Below are 26,758 nucleotides of genomic sequence, written 5' to 3'. Positions count from 1 at the left end.
GCCCGCCGCATCTACGTGTTCGCAAGTGTTTACTCCCGAGAAATTGTATAGTATTCTAGTTGGCAAGTGCGACCAAGCAAAAAATCCGCTTCGCACGGATTTTACGAATTTTCGGCAAGTTCGCGAGAGTTCGCGGATTGCGAATTTGCCGAAAATCCGCAAAATCCGCGAGCGGAACGGATTTTACGCCCATGCTTAACTATAACTAGTACTACTACCACCTTTACTTCTACAGATGTTATTACTTTAGTTACTATCCAACTGCCATAACTACTACTGTTATTGCTGAATGTGTTTTTAATTTAGCTTCTGCTCCACCTATAATTACTACTACCAACACACCTATTATTATAACTGTTATCAGAGCTTAATATGGGGAAAAACACAAATCAGAAAGACGGTAAGAGGAGAAAGAAAGGAAAATCGTCACAAAGGGAGAAAGGTGGAAAATGCCAGAGTTAGATAAATGGGTAGGGAGTGTCTGGAAGTCGATTAAAGAGGTATGAGGTGGGTTCAATTCTACGCAGTGTTGGTATTTGGTGTGTCAATGTTTATTTGCACGGGCCACAGGCTTATGAGCATAGCATCAGCTACTGGCACTCTTTCTTATACAAACTAAGCACTGCGCTACTGCATACATTACTACATAAATTACTGATCATAAAACACTACTACTGTAAGCATCCCTGTTGCTACTTCTGCCATGTCCACTCCTACCAATAATAATAGTGATGATGACGATGCTAATAAAAACAATAATAGTCATTATTATTACTGTAATGTAACCATAACACATTGATGAGCTCTTAATACCAAATGAAGCAGATCTAATGTTTAAAGATGAATGTTTCTTTAAATCAATAAATTGATTTGTACATGTTTTTGGAATCAGCATCCACACGTATTTTGTTAAAAACTAATCTACTTTGCACACGTAACCTTCATGGGAATGGCTCTGGTGCATAAGCCGCGTGGCGATGCTGGTGGGAGAGTAGAGCTTTCCTCTCGTTGGGTGGAGAATGACAGTCCACATTTGTCTTTTCCAGGTGAACAGAAATCGGCGCCAACGCCGTATAGCATCCTCTGGCCACACCGGGCTCAGACCTGCAGGCCCGTTATCTTCTCACCCTGCTCTCTGGCACGAAAACTCATCCGCTGCTTCCTGGAGATGCCCGCATACAGCCTTGACTTTGACTTCTGTCCCTCAGGTAAGACAGGCATGGATAAGTTGTGCATTACCACGGGCATCCTGTCTTTCCATGACTACTGGGCATTCCTGGTGGAGTCTGGTATTGCTGAACACAGTGGATGTGGAATGCCTACAGCTTTACTGCTCACCACATGTACAGAAATGCACTTTTCAATTGCCTTGAATACGTTGTGCCTTTTCCTGGCAGCTGGAATATGGGGTGGTAGGGTCTACAGAATCAAAACAGTGAGTTGTCTGAAAAGAGTGAATTGGCTGGGTGCCATAAGGAGGGAGTTAGCACCAATGATCTGGATTATTCTCTGCACCTGATCCGTGGGCACTGCCACCCCAGGGCTGTGCCATATTCCTGTCTGTGAGAACAGAGGAGAAAGACGATGCATCAAGTTCCCTGTTGAACCCACATCTTGTTTATATCCGCACATGTTGTCCTTGAGCGATCAAGAGCTGGGAGGGTTCGTGTTGGGATCGGGAGGTGATGAAAGGAGTGTGTTAATGCCACTGTTTGCATACATATGTGCTTTTAATTCCAGGTGAAATGTCAGGCAGTAGAAAGAAGACTGTAGATAGATCAACAGATTCATTGTGGTAGGAATGCCAGGCTCCTTAAATTATCCCTCCTGGGGAGGACATGCCTTTGTGTGCAAGTCCTGCTGTTATCTGGTCGATCCCTTGAGAGAAAGCAGTGATCTGTTGCATAAGAAATGTCTCGTATTCGATCGGAATCAATTTAACCCACTGCCCAAGTGTTCTGCACAGAGGTTGGGAGAGGATCTGAAGTTTGATGTAGCTCCCAGCAGCCTCTCTGACCTGGAGTATTGAAATATAGGGATTACTATCCTGCTTGAAAGCCTTTTATCATTACAAAGTTGAATTTTGGAGGAGTAGGATGATTGGAATATTCTGTGTTCTGGAGGGCGTGTTCATGGCTAGGCCTAGGCGAACCATATGGAGTCGCCTGTATTTTGGGGTTTTTGAAGGTTCAACACACTTTCATACATTTTTGTGTTTTCACCCCAAACTCACCTTCCTCAACTTTGGTATGTAACAGAAAACATGTTCTTTATTGTATATACTAGTGAGAAAGAATATTTAAGCAAGAATTTATTCATATTGTGAGGCACATACCAGAGCATGTTGGGTGACAAACAAATTATAATACATGTATGCAGCTTTTCACATCGATAAATTCATGTTATGCCGTTACTGTTGATAATCATTCCTGGGGTGGTCACTACTAGTCACTGTGCCTGGGGAGGCCACTAATGTAATTTGGTCTGATTAGTATTTTGACATTTTTAACAAAATAACTGGAGGGGGACAAACACTTTCTTTGGAGTTAATCCACTCTTGCCGCTTTCTTCCAAATCCACTCTTGTCTCTTTCTTCCACCACCCTACTTTTCCTGTCCATTCATCTCACTCTTGCAGGTTTGTCAGCCCTTCTTTTCCCGTTTTTAGTGTTTTCTTAACTCTTTCCCCCTTCCTCCATCATAGGTCCACCTTTCTCTCTGAATCAAAGTATGATGATGACAAATGAGTTCCTGTCACCTGCAACCACTGGTATAAAATAAGTACTGATTCTGGGTGATGTTCACTGATCAGAAGCAGTTCTATTCAAAGTGTGGACTTACTTGAACCACACGTTTGTTATCACTTTTGAAACCAATTCAGAGGAACCAATCATAAACAGGCGCCTTGCTTCTTCATATCCGTTTCACACCTTAGCCTGACTTTCATGGTGGTTTTGTGTCTTTACCTCATAGAGATCCTGTCAGAAGAAGAGTTGATTGCCTCCCCAGGGATCATCATGTCTCGAAGCATTCCTCCCAACCAAGGTGAATGCGTCCGGATCCGCAGCATCCGGGACTGCATCAGAAAGGTAACCACTGAAGTATAGGGAAGAAGGGGTGGGTGTCTGTATGGACTTTCGGAACTACTCCAAGCAAGCATGAGTTTATGATGTGAAGATCTACAAATGTCTCTGTTGAGCAGACCGGTTGTTATTAAGAATATGGGTTTGTTTTGTTAAGTATTCCATCACAGTTCTCACTGGAGGAGTTGAAACATGCGTTGCACCTCATGCCGCCAGACCATAAAGGATGCCTGGCCTCCACCTTGGGGGTGCCCAGGAGTGGACACCTCACAGGGAAAGCCAGGATGGGTTCCACAGCGGTATTCGTACAAGCGCCTTGAGACCCTTGCGGGTGAGTAGTGCGCTATACAAGTATCAATTTTACATAAAAGCAAACCATCAAGGGACTCATTACGAGTCCTGCGCCAATCTTGATGGGGCTTGTTACTAAATTTACTGGCTCCTTCCTGACTACGAGATCCACAGACTGAGGCATCACACTCTTTTTGGTATGTTCCCTGCCTTCTCTATTTCTTTAGCCTTTCTGCTGGTATTTTTATTTTATACCTTAAAATTCTTAAAACGCGCTTTGTTTGCATGTTTTTCAATTAAAACGGTTGGAGACATTGAATGACACCTCGCATGAGTGCTTGGGCACCCTACCTAGCTTTTGTACTAGTGAAAGGCTGCACCTGCTCCTTGTGCAAGGATTCTGGAGGGTAGCACTCCCACAAAGACATCAGAGAGGCGACAGGTGATGAATACGTAGGAGGGGGATGCTCCCAGGAGCCTTCAACGGCTCCATGTGCCTCACAATGTGTATAGGGTAAACCTGTACCTAAATCAGACAGTGGCTTGGGCTGGAGGATCAGAGTAGGCAAATGCCCCCACCTCTGCTTTGTGCAACTATATCTGAGGGTGTGGTAATCAAGGCTTCGAATTTGCGTCAGTAACCTTCTCCTTGTGAAGACTGCTAGTCAGTCGACCGTAGGGCAAGGACTGGGCACAGACCTGAATCAGACAAAGCAGTTCGAAGTTGTATTTGGCTTGTGGCTAATGTATCTAGAAATTCAATGCTTTCAAGAGACAGAAGGCATGGGTGAAACAGCCCGACAACAAATATACGTGATGCAGACCTTGAAAGCAAGCTGAGGGAGACTGCTGGAACAGTGGGGAAGAAATGTGAATGCCCATAGCAATAAGTGTGCATTTCTAAAAGTGGATGAGCGTGTTCTGATCTGGTAGCCCCCTGGATAAAACAGGGCACAAAATGCTAAACTTACAACTGACAATGCAGCAGTACCATCTACTGGGTTTGGCGACTAGGAAGGACCAGAAAAGACTGCATACAGTGAGTATGCAAGCCACAGACGGATGCATGACGTTACAACGCATGCTTTTACCACGCATGCTGTTACAACGCAAGTATTACAACGCAAACCTTTACAACGCATAGCGCTTTGGGGTGCTGGATAGTGAATAGTTTAATTTACTATTCCAACTCCAGTCCCCGTGGACACTAGGGAAGGTGTTTGATAGTACATTAAATCTATTCCCTATCCTAGAGCGCCCCCCAGCGCAATGCGTTGTAATGGTTTTCGTTGTAAAACCTGCGTTGTAAAAGCACTGCGTTGTAAAAGTTTCGTTGTAAAGGATATTTCCCCCACAGACACTTCCTGAAACTTGGAATCTGTGAACGGTGCCTGCGCACATCGACTGACCTTCATACAGCCCCTCTGAGAGGTAGCCTGGAGCTGGGAGCTAAGCTCTGCTTCTGGAGGGGAAGGAAGCTTTCAGTGGTCTTTTATGAGTAATGTGCTGGAACTTTCATTGATTATCCATGCAGCGATGAAAGGAAGAGTGGGAAGGAACTGTTACTTTGAAACTCTGTAACCTGAAGCGACTGACTCAGTTTTTGTCATTTTGGTCTTATTTTAGTCATAAAATACTTTTTAATTTTACTAAATTGGTTAAATTGGTCCGAGAGCTGAATTCACTGATTTATTCAATCAAGTGTTGATCCTTAATGCACCTTCTCTGATGTACGAAGTAGCGTGCCCCAACTGGGGAACGTTCCCTGTTGCACTGCTTTGTGTCCCTATGGAAGGGATTCTTGCATCAAGTTCATAACTGTAAATCGCCAAGTCGTAGATGAGTTCAATCTGAATTTATTTTCACTGGTGGTATTACGTATTCTTCATAACAACAAATTTGAAATGACAATTCTTAGTATCACAAACTTCCAGAATAAGTAGCATGCATTTTTAGTTTTTTATCCCATCCCAATGCATTTGGAGCTGGTGTAGCCCTTTGTCAGGGGATAAACGTACAAAGTAGTTGAAGTGTATGGAAGTGTCTTTATTTCTCTGAGAGTTTTACTGTTTATCCCCTGACGAAGGGCTACACCTTGGCTACATCGCAAACGGGAAGGGTCCCCCAGGGGACCCCCTTCCCTTTCTGAATGAATGCAGATATTTTTAAAGAGCAGGCAGTGGTCCTGCCTACTCCTAAAAAATGAAACAAACGTTTCATTTGAATTTTATTAAATGCATCCCATTTTCCTTTAACAAAAACAGGTTGCATTAAAAAAAAAGCTTTATTGAAAAAGCAGTCACAGACATGGTGGTCTGCTGACCTAAGCAGGCCAAAATCCCTGAGAGTGCTGGCCATTCCGAATAGGTCACAAATTGTGACCTGCCTCATGAATATTGATGAGGTAGGTCATTTGCGACCCCATTATGAATCACAAACAGTGTCTGAGACACTGCTGTACATTCTATTCTGAGAGTCACAAATTGCGAGTCACAAAACGTCACAATTTGTGATTCACAAAAAGGAATGGTCGTACATCTGGCCCTTTATCTGTAAGTCAGCGAGGCTGAAAGATTTAGTGGGGTCAAATTCTTGGTTGCTTTGCAGCAGACCACTACTAATGAAGCCCAAAGTATCTCTATGATCAAATGACAAAAGTAAAAATGTGTTATAATCATACAGAAAATATTTTCCTTATCAACAAATAAAGATTTCAACCAAATAAACCCAAAATGTGTTAATTAGACCTCCTAGATAAAATATACGTTAACGAGAGACACCTACCACTGCTCCTTCTCCATACATGGTAGAGGGTACCTTACATACATTGAGGGTAGTAGGGGAATCACAACAGTAGTAAGTCAAATTATTCATTTTTTTATTATTTACCTTTAGCACTATGAGACCTAAGGGTGAAATATGCGCTCAATAAATATCTACTACTCCTACTTAGTAATATCATGTCCAGAATATCAAGCACCAAATATCATCAAGGTAAGTCCATATATGTAAGTATTTCATCAGCGAAGCTTCAGCAGTCATAATAAAATGTAAAGCAATTGTTTAAAATGCTTCTAGTATTTTCCCTCACACAGCCTACTCTGATAGTCAAATCTCTATCTATTTCACATAAATGTACTCAGAGATACACAATTACATGGCCATGTTTGGCTACTCTTTTCCTTAAATTTTATCAGGTCAAGTCATGCAGGTTTTCTCCGCTGCATACCTTATGAAGCTGTTGGGCATCTTTCCGCATACATCATCCTGTGCAAACATTCCTTGTTTGTGCTACCCCTCCATAATTCTAGCATCCCTTTGTACCCTATTCTCCAGTGATTTTCTTCGAGGAGGGCAGGGGGCTCGACAGTGTTGGCACGTACAAATTCAGTGAATGCTCGTTCTGCAAAAACGGACCAAAAAAAAGAGAAAATGTATGTTTTTGCTTCTTTCCAATCCAGGTCTGCACAAATGCGGATGGCCTTGCTCTCTATCACTATATGTAGCCCTGCCGGTTTCAGAGAGTGGGACATTTTCAGCTCTCTACTTTGTTAATGCGACTACTGTCAAAAAGGGAGTTCTAAATAAAATATAGCGCCTGTGCACACATTTATTACCAATACTAGTCAAACAGTTACCTTTCTAGGTCTTAAGCCTGTTAAACACATACTTGAATTAATTTGTGCGGTCATGTTGATGGTGGCATACAATAAGGCATGGCTTGTAGGTAACATGAATACACTGACTCAAAACACACATACTCAAATCATCTAGTACCATAAAACCCACATTCAAACCATTTACTACCAAACTGTCAACCAAATTTAGGGAGAAAGATGGCGGGACCATATGGGTATAGTCAGGTAACAAGAAGAGCTTTTCAAGTATTTTATACAGTTCTGTCAGTGACCACTCCCTCATCCCCACCAGCCAATATGGGCCACGGTACCTACCTGTGGAGTTGCCATTGCAGCCCGAACATGTACATAGAAGAACAGGATCATAGTGTGGTAGATATGTACATTTGGAGGTGCTGTCAGATCCAGGCAGTGCCCCCTTACCGTAGCTTTCTGCATGCTATATACTATCTACTGCATCAGATTTACTTAACTTTACCAGTGACGATATAACTCTGTTATCCCACACAAGAGCAATTGCCGCTTATCAGACTATTATGGCGTTTAGGTCTCTAGTGCCCACAACTTGCTTTAATTCTCACATAACCTCATCTTTGATACAATCCATAATGCTCAAATAACGGTTATCCGACGGATGCCCTTGGCTCTGTAGTTCTCTGTAGACTTACTAACATGCTAATACTGTTCTGCTAATTGTTTCAGCTCAACGTACAGCTTTTCTAGGCGTGTGCAGTGTACCCTTCCGCTGCACGTGCGGTTGAAAAGCCTTTGCACAGCACTTTGATTCTGACCTTGTTCATTTTGATTATCACTGAACTAATTTATACAATCCCTCTGTAGAGAACTCAGAAATAATCAAATGCTGCACACTGTACTCTTTTTCCAACACTTGATACAGTGCTGGCAACACCAGGGGGCATATTATCAAGGGGGTTTATCTCCGCTTTTTTGGCTTTAAAAGCCAAGAAAGCGGAGATAAAATTATCTCCCTATTACCTAGCTGTCGCTAACACCAGTTAGCGACAGCTAGTAGGAGATAGCGACCATCTTGGGCCCCGCTTTGCATGTCAGTGATATTTATCACTAATGACATGCAAAGTGGGCGTGCCAAGATGTTAGCGACTGGAAACAGTCGCTAACATCACTATCTCCTATTACCAACTTTTGGAGATATTCGCGCTAAGCGTGAATATCTCCAAAAGCTAACACCTGCCCTGAGCAGTTCTTAGCCATGTTATCCAATGGGAGGTGGATAACATGGCTAAGAGCATTAGCTCGGTAATGCATGAATATCGCTGACTTTACAGCGATATTCATGCATTGCGGCCGTTTTTTATCGCATTTGCGATAATACCAAGGTTTATCTGCGATACAAATCGCCGCAGCTCAGCGGTAAAATTTTGTCTCTAACCAAGCAATAGCGATAATTAATGCTATTGCTTGGTAATATACCCCCAGATGCGTGTAGTTCGCGCTTTAGAAAACACTAGAGGCGCTTAAAAGGTTTAATAGGTGGCCAGCAGGGCATGGAAGCACCTGTCACGATACAGAGTACCCACTATGAAAGAGACGAACCAGATAAGGAAGATTTAGGCTGCATTTGTTGGGCAGTAAGTGGTCCGGAGGAGAGAGGCCCGGAATTGTATAAACACAGCATGAATTACTCTCTCCTCCCTCTAGAAGTGGGACTTTGGGACGATGCACCAAGTATAATGCTGACTGAGCCTCGGTGGTGTAGAGCAAACTGAAACCATGCTATCTTTGGGTATCTTGAAGCTGGATTTAAATAACAAAATGTACACTTTGTCTAGCATCTACTCACCGTTGTTGCAAAAGCAGGAACAAATCCCAGAGAATGAACTTCCGATGATGGTGTGTAAAGTTGCCTTTTGGATTAAAGTATTTGCAATGTTCCCATTTCAGAACAAACACTGCCTTCTGGAGCTGGGGGTTTCGGCGGTGAAGGAGTTAATCCGAAACAACATCTTCCCAATCGTTATCCACATCCGGGCAACAGACAAGAACCTGTTGAGACTCCAGTAAGTGCAGAGATGGCAAAATGGAACTGTGGGAGCCAGCAAGGGAGAACAGAGTGTGATAAGAGTGCTGGTGGTGGGTGATGGCAGGGTCTGACTGGGACAAAATAGGTGGGCACCAAAATAAAAGTGTCCCTTATTAGCGAACCTGATAGCTTGAAAAGTGGTCCGCGTTTGCAAATCAGGTCAGTTTTCAACTTAGAAAATCTGGTTATTTTACAAGGAATGGGAGAATGCATGCGTTTGTCCTTGCTGCAGGTAATGTTTGTGGTAATATCAGAGAAATCAACAGCAAAAGCGGACCCACCTCAACATAAAACAGGCCCACAAGCTGCTAAAAAAAACGGCCCACAGACTTATCTGTCAGACCAGCCCATAGCTACAGCCTGATTGCCCTATAGTCCAGTCCGACCGTGATGGTTGTGTGTGTTGTAGAGGTGGAACGGAGACACTTCTTACTGTGAGTACTCATTAGACATGGGTGAATTTACCTATAAATTCTGACATTTTGTAAAATTGACAAGGTTAAATTAAAATATACATATATATTAAACGGAGGAAATCTATGGGTGTGCTGAATTCCACATTTTGTAATTTCATGAAATTCCCTGAGACTTTCACAAAGCTGCTCAAAAATATGCTTTCAGAGTCAAAGGCTATGGCGGCTCAGGAGCATCGCCCCACTGCTATTTCAGCAGTGCAAAAAATAAAAAGATTAAATGATAATAACAGCAGTTATTATCATTTTATTTTTCTATGTGGGAGTTGGGAGGGGCTGGGCTCTGTGACACCAGAGCAGGGGAGGATCGGTTTATAATCCTCTAGGGCCAGCCAAACCGTCAAGCGCACTTGGCATGTTCTGGATTGGGCTGTGATGCACAGCCCTGTGGAGAACATGCCCAGGATCCCAGGCACGGATGTACGACATTACAACGCATGCTTTTACATCGCATGCTTTTACAACGCGGTTTTTACAACGCATACCATTACAACGCATAGTGCTTTTGGGCGCTGGATAGTGAATAGTTTAATTTACTATTCCAACTCCAGTCCCCGTGGACACTAGGGAAGGTTATTGGATAGTAAATTAACCTATTCCCTATCCTAGAGCGCCCCCAGCGCAATGCGTTGTAATGGTTTGCGTTGTAAAAGTTGCGATGTAAAGGCACTGCGTGGTAAAAGTTGCGTTGTAAGTGATGTTTCCCCCCAGGCACTGCTTGAGCGTTCAAACAGGACGCACAGACCAATCACGACGCTGCTCCTGCAGCGTCGACGCTGCTCCTGCAGCGTCGTGATTGGCTGGGTGAGTCCGGAAGCCTGAGTGCTTCCGGTGCTACTAGCAGCAGATCCTGATGAGCAGAATTCAAGAATTTCTTGAATTTCACTGCGGAATTGAGATTCAGGAAGAGCAGAGCTGCCAACATCTTCTAATACACTGCTGGCTAGCTAGATAATGCAGTTGTATACCAGTCCCCTTTCTCTTCACGCTGAACAGAATGTAAGGTGAACTTTTCTACAATGAATACGGAGGCGGATTAACACCAGGGTTATAATGGGGAACTTAAATCAGGCTCTCAGGTGTATGACAACACAATATGGACCCTTTTCTTTCGTAGCTTTGTATTACTTCTTGTGGGAAGGGGTTTTAGAGAAGGACATTGTATTTCCTTGGAGGGGGAAAAGACTGATTATTCAACTGCAAATGTAATACCTATCAGTTCACCAACCGATTCTTTGGCCACTTTCAGATCCACACTCAGAGATAATTTAGAGGTCAGTTATAGTATGGTGGATAGTCTTGCAGGTCAGCAGAGGTAATCGCACCAGCATTCTCAGTGGAAGACTCCCCAGCGACCTAAGAGATGCCTGCAAAATAGATAGAGATCTCTATGCCTTCAGTGGAGCTGCGACCTCGGGCCGTGATGGTCACACAAATAGAAACTTCCTGACGTTTGCCTCAATCTAAACAAAGTGGGATGCAGCGGCGGCTCCTCCACAATGGCAGAGGAGCAGCGCCCTACTGAGAATGAAAAATAAAACGACAATAAAACAATGTTTTGTCGTTTTATTTTTCACTGGCAGCGATGCTGCCGAGTGTAGGGCAGGGCCAGGCAATCCTCTCAACACTAGCGAGGGAGTGAAAGGAAGAGTGGAGGACACTTGTAAGTGGGCATGTCTGTTTGGCTGGCCCTCTTAGGCTGGCCAAACAGACATGAGCACTTAGAATCTTTCCGCCCAGCAGTATTGTACAGCTGAGTGGAGAAATGGCACAGGCTCCCGGTACGTTCATGAGTGCCTAACCAAGCCGCTCAGATCAATCCAGGCCCTGCTCTCTGGATTGGGTGGGGAGTCTGGGAGCCTGTGCTGGCCCAGATCTTCTGGAAGAGGAGCATCGAGGCGTCCTGCAGATGGAGCGGCAGTGGGAGAAGCAGGTAAGTGTGTTTTTTTTTAATTATTTGCCCCCGCGCCGCACACCATTTTATTTTGGCAGCATCCGCTGCTGGTGGGATGACCTTCAATATGACCTGATGGATTCTGGAGGATGACTTGCCTGATCAAAGGTTTTTTACGGCGGAGCCAACTGTATCTAAACTGTCAGAAACCTGGTGCTTCTTCCAACTCTAAACAGAGCAGGTGAACCACAAGTTTATTGGAGCACGGAGCATGTCAGATTTACGACAGTGCACTGCTCTGCCAAACTCAAAATGACCCCTGCTTTAGTTTGCTCAGAGTGCTTTACGAGTTGGATTATGTACATTTCAAAGTTTTTAATCCACAAAGTTTTGTGAATTTTCTTCAAAACTCAACAAAAGATGTGAAAATTGAATTATGCTTTAAAAAAAACCCACAAAAGTAGTTTTTATAGAAAGAATTCTCATCAAAAAACAACTTTGGTCGTCTCTTGATAGAAAAGTATTTACATTATTTCTGCACAAAAAATTTGATTAAAAAAATGGATGATCCAGGATGTTTTGAAGTTTTAAAAACTTTTCAAAACATTTCCAAACTGCAACATTTGGCAATCTCACAAAACTTTGTGGGTGTAATTGGAATTTCACTCACATTAATTAGAGGCTTCCCATATGTGTGAAAATCCATATTGACTAGTGCCAGTTATAACGGCTTGAAGAGGTCCCCATATGCTTCATTATTTATAACAACCTAGTTACATGGTTAGCTGCCGTTGGAAAGACAGGACCAGTTTTCATATAGGTTCTCCAGCTGAAGACCAATTAAGGAAATAATGGATATGTTTTCCCCACCTCTAGCCATTCCTTCATTGAATGATCTCATGATCTAGTGAAGTAGTGTGGCTCACTGGTTAGAGGCGGCAGACCTGAGAGCAGAGGACGGCCCGGGACCAGGGTTCGATTCCCGGCGCGGCAGGTTTCTGGACCAAGGTCAGCGGACTCGATAATTCTCTCGCCTCGGTGCCCACTCTGATCAGCGATCACACTCGGCAACTCTGGGCATTAGCTTGCCTCATCTTCACTAACGGCCCCACCAGACCGCCGGGGATGCCTGGTCTCACCCTGGAGATACCCATTAAGGGACCATCTCCAGGGAAGCCAGGAAGGGTTTCGCAGCGGTCAAAGCGCCTTGGGACCCTACGGGTAAGTAGTGCGCTATATAAATGCCTATACATTTACATACATACATACATGAGGCTACATTTCATAGAGGCAGTGTGTATATGCTGACCACCGGGGCTATGGCTCTGCTGTGGTTATCCAGGGGTATTGTTTTTGGGCTTCTAGTGTGAGAGTGCTTACTCTGGGGCAAAGTATGTACATTGGCTGTGCAATAGGTAGCATATGAGTGGCAGGTGTCAGCAACTGTTCATTTTCTGATTCACATTCCCCTTTTCTGGCATGTATAGCGATGTGCAAATTGTATATTTTTTACATCAAATTTTATAAAATTCCATGACAATTTCACATGATTATGCTTTTGTAGCAAAATGTGGTTTGCTGGTATCTAGCATCACTTTTTTTTACTTGAGTTCGTACCTCAAGTAAAAAACTCTTGTGAGATACTAGAAGGAGACCATTTTTATGTAAGGTGTGCTCTCCGGCAAAAAAACGTCATGGAAAATCATGTATTGTGAAATCTCAAGAAACTTTGCGCAACACAAAATGTGGTAATGTCACTAATTTCACTGACATAATTACTCTTTGGTTCCAGGCCCACTGACAAATCTCTTCTCTCTTTTCCCACCCCAGGAAGCTGCTGCAACCTCCAGTCTTGAACCCTCCTGACATGCTGAGGAAGGCCCACCAAGAGGCAGATGCCCTCTCAAGTTTGCCTTACCCCTGGGCCTGCCTGGAGCCCAAGAGCAGCTCCCACTCAGAGGACCTGGTGAAGTCGTTGAGAAGCCTTATATTCCAGGAACAGCCAAAGCTGCTCTGGGTCGACGAGGACAAGCTGAAGGAGCAAGAGGGGCAGAGTCCACAGGCGTAGACCGCCTGAGGGAATCAAACGTCTTGTGAGAAGGTGCAGCAGTGTGATTTCTGCTGGTGATTATTGTGAGCAAACCTCAGCTTCTGGGACACCAAGGACCAGGACTGAACTCAGATGCAGAAGAACACCTCATTGGATATAATATAAGCAGAGACTCTCTTAGAAGGACACCTTTCTTCTGGGACAGGATGTGAACAAATGCCCATAGAATGACAGCAGAAAGTGGAGGACATGAACAAATGCTGTCCAGGGGACACAAACTGAGGATATCGGTGTACAGGCACTTCTGCAGCATGACAAAAGAAAAGGTGTGAGCTAGTTCCATCGGACTGATACTTCCTAGAACTGATCAAATACATAAATAAATAAACAAACATGTGCAAATATATTTGAGGGCAATACCACACCCAGGACAAGGTTTGAGAGTAGCGCTATAGAACAGACGTTCCATAGGATGGTGTACCAGCAGTGGTCGACAACAGGGGCCATAAGTGACACGAATGGACATCTCTTAGAGCAAGGCGAGAACAGAGACATAATACGCCACAGGGCAGGGCCTGAACAGAGTACTTTAGGATAACCACCCTATTGGACATGGTGTGAGTAGAGAATACATCGGCGAGGATATGTGCATAGAGTAACACGTCATCGGACATGTGAGCAGAGCACCATAGTCCAACACCACAGAAAGCAGGGTGGGAGAAGAGCACCTGAGAATAACACCCCATTGCAGAGGGTTTGGTAAAAGTTCCTTAAGGTAAAACATAATTGGACAGAGTTTGAGTAGAGCACCTAGGGTCAATGCCCCCATTGAACAGGGTGTGCGGAGAGCACCTCAGAGTAACACCCCAGAGAGTACAGTGGGAGCTGAATAGCAAAGAATTTCACATCTTATGACAGAGTGTGAGTGGAGCACTCAGGGAAACACCGCACTGGACAAAATGTGAGAAGAGGGCCTCAGGTTACACCTCCTAAGAGAGAGTGTATACAGGGCACCTAGGATCACACAGGATTGAACAAGGAGTGAGCCTTCTACCTCAGGGCAACAACTGGTAATAGCCAGAGTGTGCGTAGAGCAAATCAGGACAATACTTGAAAGGGCAGGGGTGAGTAGAGCACCTTAGAGTAACAACCCTCTGGACAGTGTGTGAGAGCTTCTCAGGTGTGCTCAGTGGTCCTCAGAAGCACATCTTCTTGGGCATTCTTTCTGAGCACAGATGCAGAGCGGGGAGCTTTTCTTAAGCAAGCTGTAAGTCACTTAGAAACTCCTGCTAAAGACACCCTCAATCCCTTGGCGTCTTACATACCTACAGTGCAGCCTATTCAAAGGCTAATTGCTATAATTGCAACAAGCAATAATTCAAATGCTATTATATGATCCGTTGGTGTAGTCCACGGACTTCCTTTATAAATGTTCACTTTATGTGTATTCTGCAACTTTTTTATTTTATTTAATGGCTGCACAAATTAAAAAGCTTCGTTTTATACCTTCTGGAGGTCTTTCTGTTAATGGGTAAGGAATCCCTTGTTGGCAAGATGGGTGTGCTGCTGAATGTGTTCAATGATGGTATGTGTTGGTAGCATCTTACAAACATCTATCTTCTTTCTCTGTAGAAGGATCATGGCTTCAGGAGGAGCCATACCCTTTCAAACATTAGGAGCAGGTTATGCAAGCAACATCTCTTAATGGTCTCAATTGGTCTTTACAAGTCTGGGTGCAGTTTAAGCATGTGCTAAACTTTTCGAAGTTGGCTTTTGACAACTTTGTGGAGATTTTTTAGACTTCGCCAGCTAGAAAACGTTGGCGTAATTTAAAAAAACGTAGATGGTGAAATAAATCAAGTACATAATGTTTCGCTTAATAAAATCTCTTCCCTATACACTTCTTATAAAGAGGAACTCTCTCACAAAATAATTTTTTTGCAGAGAAAAAGTATAGAATTTTCCCACAGATTACATTTTGTAAAGTTGACAAAGGTCACAACTTTTCGAAGTTGCAAGCAGTTGATTTAAGCAAATCTTTGCAAGCGGAATTTTGGGGGAAGTATGTAATCATGATATATGTATTTTGGTACTGAGACTGTTTTTGTACATATTGTAATTGTTGTACATATTCATTTTGCACCCCTGATTCATTTCCGAAAAGGGAACAAAACACGTTGGCTGGGCTGACAACAATTTTAACTATGATGTAGTTCGGCAATAAACTAGTTTTATCCACAACAGAAGAGGAGATTGTAGCGAGATTTTTATACCCCTAATTTTTGAAATGTGAAATATATGTTGTCTTCATTCGGATGATAATTGAACTGTGTTCTGATTAATACAATATACAGTGTGCTTCCTCTGAAATTGAGTTTTTGCAATTCTCGTGTTGCCCTTCCCTCTCTGGTAACTGTTCACATGGGTTATAGGTGTGGCTGTCTGACTTTCTACGTTTTTTGCTTGTTCTTAAGACTATTTTAAGCCGCTCAGGCATGTCAGACATTTCTGTGGGCCCCAAGTAAAAAACGTCATGCAGAAACACCGGTTAAAAAATATTATGGAGGAAAGAGATTACATAGCAGCTCCTGCAGCAGCAACTACCTAGTTGTAGCATCCTGGGCCCTGGGCCCACATGCTGCTAAATCAGGGACATGGACACCGTCAGTATGGTACTGCAACTGGCCTCGGGCACGTGCGCCTGGCCCCTTTTATTAACAGGGTCACCTGACTGGTGACGCCTGTGGTGGGTGGGTGTAGAGTGTATTACATCATGGGCTGACCACTAGAATGTTGTGGTAAATAAATAAATAATACCTCTATTTTTGAATGGATAAATGAATAACAGATAGCTCAATAAATAAGAGTCAAGATTCGAGGTAGTAGGAGTTTTGCAGGTTTAATACAGCATAAGGACAGGAACAGGACGACCTGCACAGGAATAGGATGGCAGCGCTGCCGGGGGCAGGGTCGGAAATCGGCATAACATTAAATAACAAGACATGATCATATATACTAAAACAGTTGCATTACAATACATACGATAGGCGGAGCAGTGGGTGTGGTCAATAGCAGTCGCGAAAGATAAGGGTGAAAGTAGGTGTAACAGAGGCGTATACATAGACATGTGATGCAAACGTAACAGAATATGTCATAAATGGGGCGGAAACATGGAGGGGGCTACCTAAGGAGCCGGGACCTCTGACCTAATGGTGCGCGCAAACTGGCAATGACGTGTTACTAGGAGAAGCTGGGGGCTACGAACTCTGTGCTAGGAGCAGAGACTGGAGTCTGGAGAGTCAGGGTGACATGTACCTAAGCAGTATCTAGTATCTGATGTTTAGAGAACATGTTGATAGAATCCAAAAGTTATCGGGGTAAAGGCTAACAGACTCTAAGAATGGTGCATGTATTATTCTACATGTAGTGCGTGATGAAGAATATTAAATGACCATTAAATGCAGTATTTCTCTAACGTGGAGACGTAAAGGCTAGACAATGACGGAAACTATTGATGCGATTCAGTAGCTTTAGGAATGCAGAGAAGGAGAACTGAACTGATAACTAGAATCATAACATACTCTTGGCAGACTCAGAGGCAGAGCCAGGCTGAGCCGGGCACTGTGAGGCAGGAAGTAAGTGAAGGGTCGAGGATACAGGTGGGGGCTGTATCGCTCCTCAGCGAGGCTTCAGGAGACAGGAGCTGAATCTGGTGTCCAGGCCCTTTTGAGGCCTAGAAACGGGGACTTTACAATGGAATAACGTGTACACTGAGAAACGTGGCAACGTAGCTTTACATAGGCCTGATATTCGTAGTATTCACGAGAACTGGAAACTGACATACTAGAGATGGACACAACTGTACTTGCGTCTTTAATCGAACATAGGGAATACATATGCATATTAATCATGCATAGATAACATATGATGGAGGACGCGTAGGGACACAGAACATGGCAAAATTTACTTTTCCACATTCCCTCCTTGTCACTACGTTTCCATCAGGAAACATCAATATTCATGATACCATCTATCATTTCATACAGTATCATTTGCTCGTCTCGAATTTTCTTGGAACGGGATTTAGAACGGGGCTTGGGACTAGGAATACAAGAGGTAGCACACATGCCGCAAATCGCAGGGCCACATTGTATACAGAGGCAGCAGCTGAATATGATCGCTACTGCAATACCTAGAAAGGACAAGACTTTCCATCCCCAAGCGGAAATTATATTCCAGAACCAACCGGACCATGTCCAGGTGCCTGGATCTTGGTGTAACAGATGGGCAATTTTATGGAGTCTGGTTATAGCTGAATAAACAGACGGTGCGTTATTTGGAATGAAAATGCAGCAACTAGATCCGATGACTCTACAGGCCCCGCCCCTATCGGCCAATATGACGTCAAGGACGAGACGATTCTGTAAAACGACAAATCTCATAGCAGATTGCTCTTCGGTTAAGTTACCTAGAGCAGAGGCAGTCTCATTGACTACTACTTCAAGGGTTCTGGTTAATCTACGAATTAGCTTACTATTCTGGATAGGTCCTATAAAGAAGAAGAAACCTCTATTGAAATCTGTATACTGTTCTAGAGCAGTTTCAGTATAATCGACAATGGGGGACTCCCTTCTATGTCTAAGGTGTACTAGATGTGTGTTTCTATGATAATCAGATGGGGCTAGGAAAACAGGTGGCAGTAGGAAGGCAATGTAACAGGTTCCCTCCCAATCGAGGGGCAGACGAACGTATGCGGTCTGACCACAAATAAAATAAGAATGACGTGAAGCTTTGAAAATAGATTTCCCACTGTCACTATATTTGACAATAGTAGTACAATCACTATGGCCTACATGTGCGGAACCATTATTTCTAACACATAATTCGCCTTTGACTGGTAGTACTGAAATAACAGGTAAGTCTGGAGTGGAATCAGACTGAACATTCAGGACCATGAAATTCGAAGAATAATTACCTAAGTTGTAAACTTCATTTTCTAGATCTAACCCTGTCCTGTGGGGAAGACCTTGCTTGTCTGGGAAACATGTACTGTTAAGAAAAGACATATCTGTTGAGGATGACGTTAACGTGGACCATGCTCCACACGAACCATTATGTGAAAATGGATAAGGAAAGAGTGGCAGAACTCCCTTCGGGGTCTGGAAAGGGGGGAGTCGACCACACACCCAGCAATTAGTGGCATTGCTGGTCTGGTGTGAATAATGTAACATGCGGATGAAAGAATTGTTACGCATAGCGAGGCGGTAAGAGAGTTCATGAGGAGGCAGATCACTAAACGTGTGCTCTACTGTAGCATTAGAGGACTTATTTACATGAGAAACTGGAAAATACAGGTAAAATGCATAACTGGTGCAGGAAATCATAATACTGAGAAATAATATGAAACATAGAAAAACGATACATCGGATTGAGTTTTGACTAACTCTCTCACTATGAGGGTCTATTTTATACATGTCAGAAACCGGTCTAACCGTTTCACCTAGGGGAGGACTTAGACAATCAAACTGGCTGACTTATTTTACTAGACCTTAACTTAAGTTTATACTCCTGTTGCGGAGTTGTCTCTAACAGGGAGGGTGCAGTATCATTGTCTTTTGCGGGACAGTCCTTAAGAATAGTACTTTGGCAGTCCTTTGAATGTTCGGAAATGTTCTTTGAAACTGGTTTCAATCCATGAAACCTTTTGATATGCGAAAGATGCACCCAGCCTTTGCGTCCCTCCAACTTCACGGCTGTACGGGTGGCCAGGAGGACCTGTCGGGGCTCCTTCCAGCGAGGCTCCAGCGGACTTGAGCGATCGAAATTTCGCACTAGGACCATGGATCCGGGAACGATTTCATGCGGTGCCACCTCGGTATTGTCTGGAAATGCGGCGGCAACCTGTGAACGACAAGAGTTGAGGGCAGACATCAAGGAAGCTAGGTAATCTGTCAGCATATTACTTGAAACATCGGTAATACTTCGGGGTCTAGGAGTACCCCACATGTTAGGGGGGCGGCCGAAAACGACCTCATACGGGGACAGACCTGATCTGGAATGTGCGACCATGCGCATATAGAACAGGGCGACTGGCAGAGCTATGAGCCAGTCCACACCTTTCTCTTGACAAACTTTTGCAATTCGGATTTTCAGGGTCTGATTATGTCTCTCTACAAGACCGGCTGCTTCAGGATGGCGTACACAATGGAACTTCCACTGGTACCCTAACAAAAGGGACACATGCTTCATGAGTTCAGATGAGAATGGCTGGCCGTTGTCAGAATATACGACCCTAGGGAGTCCGTAACGGGGGAAGAACTCACGAACCAACTGCTTGGCAGTGGTCGCGGCTGTGTAGTCTGGAACTGGATATGCCTCCGTCCACCTGGACAAAGCGCATACAACTACAAGGACATACTTGAAACCTCGACATCGCTCCATCTGAATGTAATCCATCTGGAGGACTTCAAAAGGGTGGTCAGGGGGCTGGAAACCACCTTGTTCCACCGGGACACTTTTACCTGGATTAAACTGACAACATATCATACAGGTACAGACTTTCTGCTTGGCTGCAGCTCGTAAATGCTTGTTGAACCAAATATTCTGGATACTGCCTAACATAGCTTTTTCTCCTAAATGTGCTGGACTATGTGCGGTATTAATAATGACTTGAACCATAGAGTCGGGGAGAAACCATGTGGTTCTACCCTTCGTTAACCATCCTTGATCTGTCTGTACCCCTCCTTGTTCGGACCATTTCTTGATTTCATCGGGAGTAGCATGTGACTGGATATCTATGACATCTTGAGTAGGGTCTTTAACTGTCATACATGTAGTCAGATCTGGAGTAGGTGTCGGTGCCTTATTGACTGGAATGTCTGGAGTCTGAGCTGTAAGCTTGGCTGTGCGATCTGCTAGATCATTACCATGGGAAATAATGTCAGTAACTTTCGTATGTGCTTTGCACTTCATGATAGCAATGGATGTCGGTAAATGTATGGCATCTAACAGAGCCTGAATAAGGAGACCATGCTGAATCTTGGTTCCATGAGAAGTCATGAAACCTCTCTCCTGCCAGAGCACTCCGAAGTCGTGTACAACTCCAAATGCGTAACGTGAATCTGTGTAAACATTAACTTTCAGGTTCTTGGCGTGTATGCAGGCTTGAGTCAGAGCAACTAGCTCTGCTGCTTGAGCAGACAGGGTGTCAATACGGTGTGTCTCTATAACGTCGGTGTCGGTAGTCACTGCATACGCGGCGACTAGTTCTCCTGTACTTGTTCTCATACATGAACCATCCACATAAAGTGTCAGGTCTGGATCTGGTAATGGAATATCTGTCAGATCTTGTCTTGGCTTTGTCATGATGTTAACTACTTCCACACAGTCGTGTGTGGCAGAATTCGAAGTAACTGATGGTAACAATGTAGCAGGATTTAAAACGTTGCAGCGTCTGATTTCTATGTGTGGCTGGAACAGTGTCAATTCATAACCTGTTAAACGTGCAATTGTCAAGTGCTGAGTTTGTGTTCGGTTTAAAAGAACTTCCACGGAGTGTGGAACTTGTACTGTCAGGGAGTGTCCTAAGACTATGGAATCACTTTGTCTGATAGCTAGTGCTGTGGCTGCAACTGACTTGAGGCACGCAGGCAGAGCCTGGGCTACAGGATCTAATGTGCTCGAAAAATAAGCACAAGGCTTGTATTGTCCTGCTTGATCTTGTGTGAGGACAGATAATGCTGTACCTTCACGTTCTGTGACGAAAAGTGTAAAAGGCTTACTGTAGTTCGGTGTTGCTAGAACTGGAGCTTGACATAGGGCTTTCTTTAACTCATTGAAACTAAGTGTATGTTCAGATGTCCAAGGGAGGACAGTCGACACGGCTGCCTCCTGTGTCGTTAACTGTATCAGTGGCTTGGCTAGAAATGCATATTGAGGAATCCATTGTCTGCAGTAAGAAGTGAGGCCAATAAAAGCACGTACCTCCTTCTGGGTCTTGGGCTGAGGAAGACTCGCTATTAACTGGATACGGTCTGGTGTCAACTGCCTACCCCTCTTGGACAGTAAGTGTCCTAAGTAGACCACTTGCTGGGCACAGAATTGAAGCTTCGAAGGGGACACCTTGTGTCCCATCTCGGCTAGAAAATACAAGACTGTAAGGGATGCTCGCTCGCAAGCACGTTCAGAACGGGCTGTGATCAGTAGATCATCGACATACTGGAGCAGGGCAGTGTCAGTTGGCATGTGAATGTTGTCTAGTTGTCTCTTGAGTGCTTGACTGTAAATACTAGGACTTTCTGTGAAACCTTGAGGAGCGCGTGTGAACATATAGCTCCTTCCATTTAAACAAAATCCGAAAAGAAACTGGCTGTCTGGATGAATGGGAACACTAAAAAATGCGTTTTTGAGGTCTATGACTGTGAAAAATGAAGCTTCTGAATCAATGGCTGTCAATAGGGAAGAGATATCTGGGACAACTGGGTACTGGGGAATAATACATTTATTAAGTTCTCGGAGATCAATCACTAAACGATATACTGGAGGTGCATTTGGATCAGTACGTTTCATGACTGGAATGATCGGAGAATTGCATACATTGGAGTCAGTTTCTGCAACTACTCCTTGAGCCATGAGTTCGTCAATAATTTTGGATAAGGCTGCTACAGCCTCAGGTGGCAATCTGTACTGTCTGATTCGTGGCAGGACTACACCTGGCTTGAGAGTCACACGATGGGGTGTGATTTGCATAAAGCCAACATCAGTTGGACCTTGCGCCCATAGATGCTGCGGAACATTAGACAATCTCGGATCAAAATCTCGTAATACATAGTGACCCTTGAAGTCGCGTAGGAACAATCGTATTCCCTCTGGGGAGCAGCATATAACTGCACCTAATTCTTTCAGTGTCTTAATGCCTAGTAGGTTTTCTGGACATGACTTAGTAAGTAACAGATCAGTAGTGCGGGACAATGGGCCTACTTCTAGAGTAACTGGCTTTGATATTTCATTTACAATAGGTTTTCCTGAAAATCCAAGGGAAACATTTCTTGAGCCTGAGAGCGGAGCCCCTGGAACTTCGGCGTGACTTATAGTGGTCCTACTTGCCCCTGTATCAATCAGAAACTTTCTGTCTTTCCCTAATACTTGACTGTGAACATAGGGACCTTCTTGATCTACAGGTATCTCGATGAGAGGCAAGCCTACCTCCCTCTCTAGGCTGTTTCATGAATATGGCTGATACTCTGGATACTCAGACTGTGCATACTGGTACATCTGCTGTGTAACATGCTGTGTTGCAGCGATAGGCTGCGGTGCTGTAACTGTCTGTGGTGCATTCTGTGACTGAGGAGTCTGTGTAACTTGTTCTTGTCTAGGCGGACGTGGTCTTTCTTTAGTCTTACCGGTAGCTATGTTGTGTTTCAGAACTGCACACTCGTTTATAAAATGACCTGGCTGTTTACAATAATTGCAGTTTCCTTTAACGGGAGCTGCAGGATGACTGGCTTGATTCGGACCCCTTTTCTGACTGTCTTGAGGAACAGATTGTGCAACTAGTACTTTCATTTTCGTGTCTTTCATACGTTTTCTCTCATGATCTTGTTCTTCTCTGATTCTATTCTGGTGATATTGAAGCATCTGTAACATTTGGGACGGGGTATTAGCTTGCCAGGTACTTTCGACTTTCAAAACTCGATTCTTAATTTGTGGACTTGAATTCTCGACTAGTTTAGTAACAAAAAGATGAGGGTATGACTCGCTACTCGTCTTGAGGCCACTGTTTATGGTAAAACATTTCTCAAATCTGGAATAATAATCACTAGTGTCTTCGTCTTGTTTCTGTTTACATGCTGAGATTGCATCCCAGTCTTCCTTTTTAGTTGTCAATAACCTAGGCAAAACTTGTATTAATAATTCAGGTAATTCTTTACATTTATCTCCAAGACCGGTACCTGGTACTCGTGCCTTGTCTTCAGCTTCTAGGACTGTCCAATCGATCTTTTTCTCTCCCACCTCCCATTCTTTTTCTTTGAGTTTTTCATATATGCCCGCGGGCAACAAGACTTTTAACATTTTAATGATATCTGGATACGTGTATTCTCCCATACGGAGCATGTCTTTTAATTCTCGGTGGAACCCTGCTGGATCTTTATCATGACAGGGAATTAACTTTTTCATCTCTAAGAGTTCCATCTTTGTGATAGGGGTGTAAACAAACACTCGTTGCATTTCACCACCGTCTGTCTTAACTGGATGCACTTCTCGTAACGGATTCTGTCTGTCTATGTAAAAGGGTTTACTTTCTGGGGGTGAGACATGAACAAAATGCGGGTTCAGAAACGTTCTGTATTTGTGGCGCTGTTCTAAAATGACACTAATTAAATCGGTACCTAAACCTTTCCATCTATACTGGAGTAACTCGTTCAGGACATCGTGTAACGGACCTGGATCAGAATGTTGACCCTCATACAATGTAATGAGGTGCTGGATCATATACATACCCACCAGTCGTTGCTCGGCTGGGGGCAACTTCAGAAACATCTGTGCCACTATTTCGTCTGGAAAAGTGGTAGAATCAGTAATCCATCGGACTGCTGATCGGACTAGTTCTTGTTCATGCATGGTACTTAACTCGCTATAACCGATTCGTGATTTCAGAATGTGATCGGTAGCTTGAAATACTTGTTCCAGAGAACCTTGTTCTGGTGCTGGATGATGAAAAATTGACTTGTGTTCTAGGCGCAAATGGCGCTATTCTGTTGGGATTCTCGTCCTCTACCTCTTCTGTAGAAGAGTCATTTTCTTTCTCGCTTACTTGTGCTTCTTTACGTTGTTCGTGTACCCTTATTATTTCTTTACGAATCTTCTTGTACATACTCTCTATACTACTGATGGTCTTATGCTTACCCTCGGCTATATTATCACTCCACCTTGTCAGGACTTTCATTTCGGCTCGATCTTTGGTCGGATAATCTTGTTCCCTTATTAGACAATTAATCAGAAACTTTAATATCATGAGCTGGACTTCAACTTTTCTTTGGCACATGACGTCACTAATACTTTCTGGATCATTCCCTGTACGGATGAAACGATATATTCTGTCTAGATCTTCTTTCATATCTGGTAGGGTGACTAGATACTCGGTCACCTTTCTCACGCGTAATGAATATAAAACCATACTATCCTCGCCTGGGACTGGATCATAGCCACATTCGGTAAGGGCTTTTCTTATTTCTGCAACAGACTGATACCTGGGCGTACGCTGTGACGCTTGTGCATGTAATTCGGCTAACGTTAAACGCTTGTGTGGCGGCGGGGTTTGAGGAGGACCTCCCCCTGCGGCCCCTAAACTAGAGTCGTCTACTGATGTTCTTCGTCCTGGCAGAGTGGGAAATGGAAATGTAGGCTGGACTTGTATGGCGGGCTTGACCGGGGGTACCGTAACAGGTACTCCGGTGTCTGGAGGAGCGGGAAGTGCCTGATTTACAGGGACTGGCGGAGCAGGAACAGGATTTGCATATTCTGGGACTGTGTCGTCCAAATAGGACGAAATGAAAATATCAGCTGCGGTCGGTTTGTGACGTAGCTTGGTCGGAACTAATGGTGGCGGGAAATTACTGGATGCCTCCGGGGTCGCTTTTGGCAAGCCCTCGGCAAGAAGAGGATACATACCCTTAATGAGGGCGTTCCTCTGTCTGTCTGTCTGTTCGGTTTTGACTCGTTCACCTATCTCGATTAATTCCCTTTCTTGGGCTCGTTCTAAGGATTCTCTACTCAATTCTGACTTTCTGATTTCTTTTTCGGTTCTTTTATGAGATTCTTTGCGCCATAATTCAATGGCATCTTTCTGTGACTGTCTGGCTTTCTTTTTCCATAATGCTTCTTCTACTCGCATGATGCACTCGGCATCCCATGTGCCTGATACAGGCCATCTATACTTTTCTTCTAACTGTTTGGTATACTCTACCCATAAATCTAGATATAGTATGGCACTTATGCCATGCTTTTGATACATAAAATGACCTGGACTGTCCCTAGGCGGGACAGGAACTGCTGCTTCTAGCAGACCTTTTCTGGTTTTTAACTGACGCAGTTTTGAAAAGAGCGGCATGACTGAACTATAATCTGGACACAACACAATACACAATAAACACGATAATTACTTCACACTCATACCACGACATTAAAATACATGGATAACATTCAGAATAACAGTTCGAACAGAATACTACCTGGAATACGGGAAACAGAATACATGAATTTTCTCGAGAACAGAACTGACTTAGAACAGAAACTAGATGCACTGCTGAAACAGTACGAAACTTACCGGTCTCATACAGAGACACGTCAGGACCCGCATCCACCGAAGTGGACACTTCGTTTGTGGGTCTGTGTGCCACCAACCCACAGACCAGAGTCAATTAGATTGACCCTGTCTAGATACTACCCCAGCAACGGTACTCACCGGGCAGCAAGAACGGAAGGCCTCGGACTGGACTGGACTGCTTCGACGCCGGACGGACGAACTTCGGACTTCTGTTACGGGTGGGCCTCCGGATACCTCGGACCTTGGACTCTCGGCTTGGGCTCTGGTCGGGACTCGCCGCGTTCCTCCACCGTCTCGTCTGGATGCTGGACCGCCTCCTCCGTCTCCTCCGTGGGCCTGAGGGATACTTAAAGCAGAAATATCTGCCGGTGCGCAGAAGAGTTCCGTCACGACTGCAGAGGGTCAGGGGGCCGGCGTGGCTTCACCGACGCGTGGGGAAAGGGCAAGTCCCTATTCGGGCGCCATTATGTGGTAAATAAATAAATAATACCTCTATTTTTGAATGGATAAATGAATAACAGATAGCTCAATAAATAAGAGTCAAGATTCGAGGTAGTAGGAGTTTTGCAGGTTTAATACAGCATAAGGACAGGAACAGGACGACCTGCACAGGAATAGGATGGCAGCGCTGCCGGGGGCAGGGTCGGAAATCGGCGTAACATTAAATAACAAGACATGATCATATATACTAAAACAGTTGCATTACAATACATACGATAGGCGGAGCAGTGGGTGTGGTCAATAGCAGTCGCGAAAGATAAGGGTGAAAGTAGGTGTAACAGAGGCGTATACATAGACATGTGATGCAAACGTAACAGAATATGTCATAAATGGGGCGGAAACATGGAGGGGGCTACCTAAGGAGCCGGGACCTCTGACCTAATGGTGCGCGCAAACTGGCAATGACGTGTTACTAGGAGAAGCTGGGGGCTACGAACTCTGT

The 26,758-nt window shown here is 44.1% G+C and overlaps 1 protein-coding gene across 1 annotated transcript in view; it reads left to right on the top strand.

The window, feature by feature from the left end:
* CARD10 (caspase recruitment domain family member 10) overlaps positions 1 to 15,733 on the top strand; it is a 243,474-nt gene extending 227,741 nt beyond the window's left edge. The window contains exons 20-23 of the mRNA XM_078684000.1: positions 1,047 to 1,208; positions 2,973 to 3,088; positions 8,935 to 9,050; positions 13,271 to 15,733. Of these exons, the coding sequence (XP_078540126.1) occupies positions 1,047 to 1,208; positions 2,973 to 3,088; positions 8,935 to 9,050; positions 13,271 to 13,508 (632 nt within the window). The 3' untranslated portion in view covers positions 13,509 to 15,733. The remainder of the gene's footprint in view (positions 1 to 1,046; positions 1,209 to 2,972; positions 3,089 to 8,934; positions 9,051 to 13,270) is intronic.
* The last annotated feature ends 11,025 nt before the right edge of the window (positions 15,734 to 26,758 follow it).

This window comes from Lissotriton helveticus, chromosome 1_1 (genome assembly GCF_964261635.1).
Source record: "Lissotriton helveticus chromosome 1_1, aLisHel1.1, whole genome shotgun sequence".
NCBI lineage: Eukaryota > Metazoa > Chordata > Amphibia > Caudata > Salamandridae > Lissotriton > Lissotriton helveticus.
The sequence above is the reverse complement of the archived record's forward strand: the minus strand, read 5'-3'. Positions and strand labels throughout refer to the sequence as shown.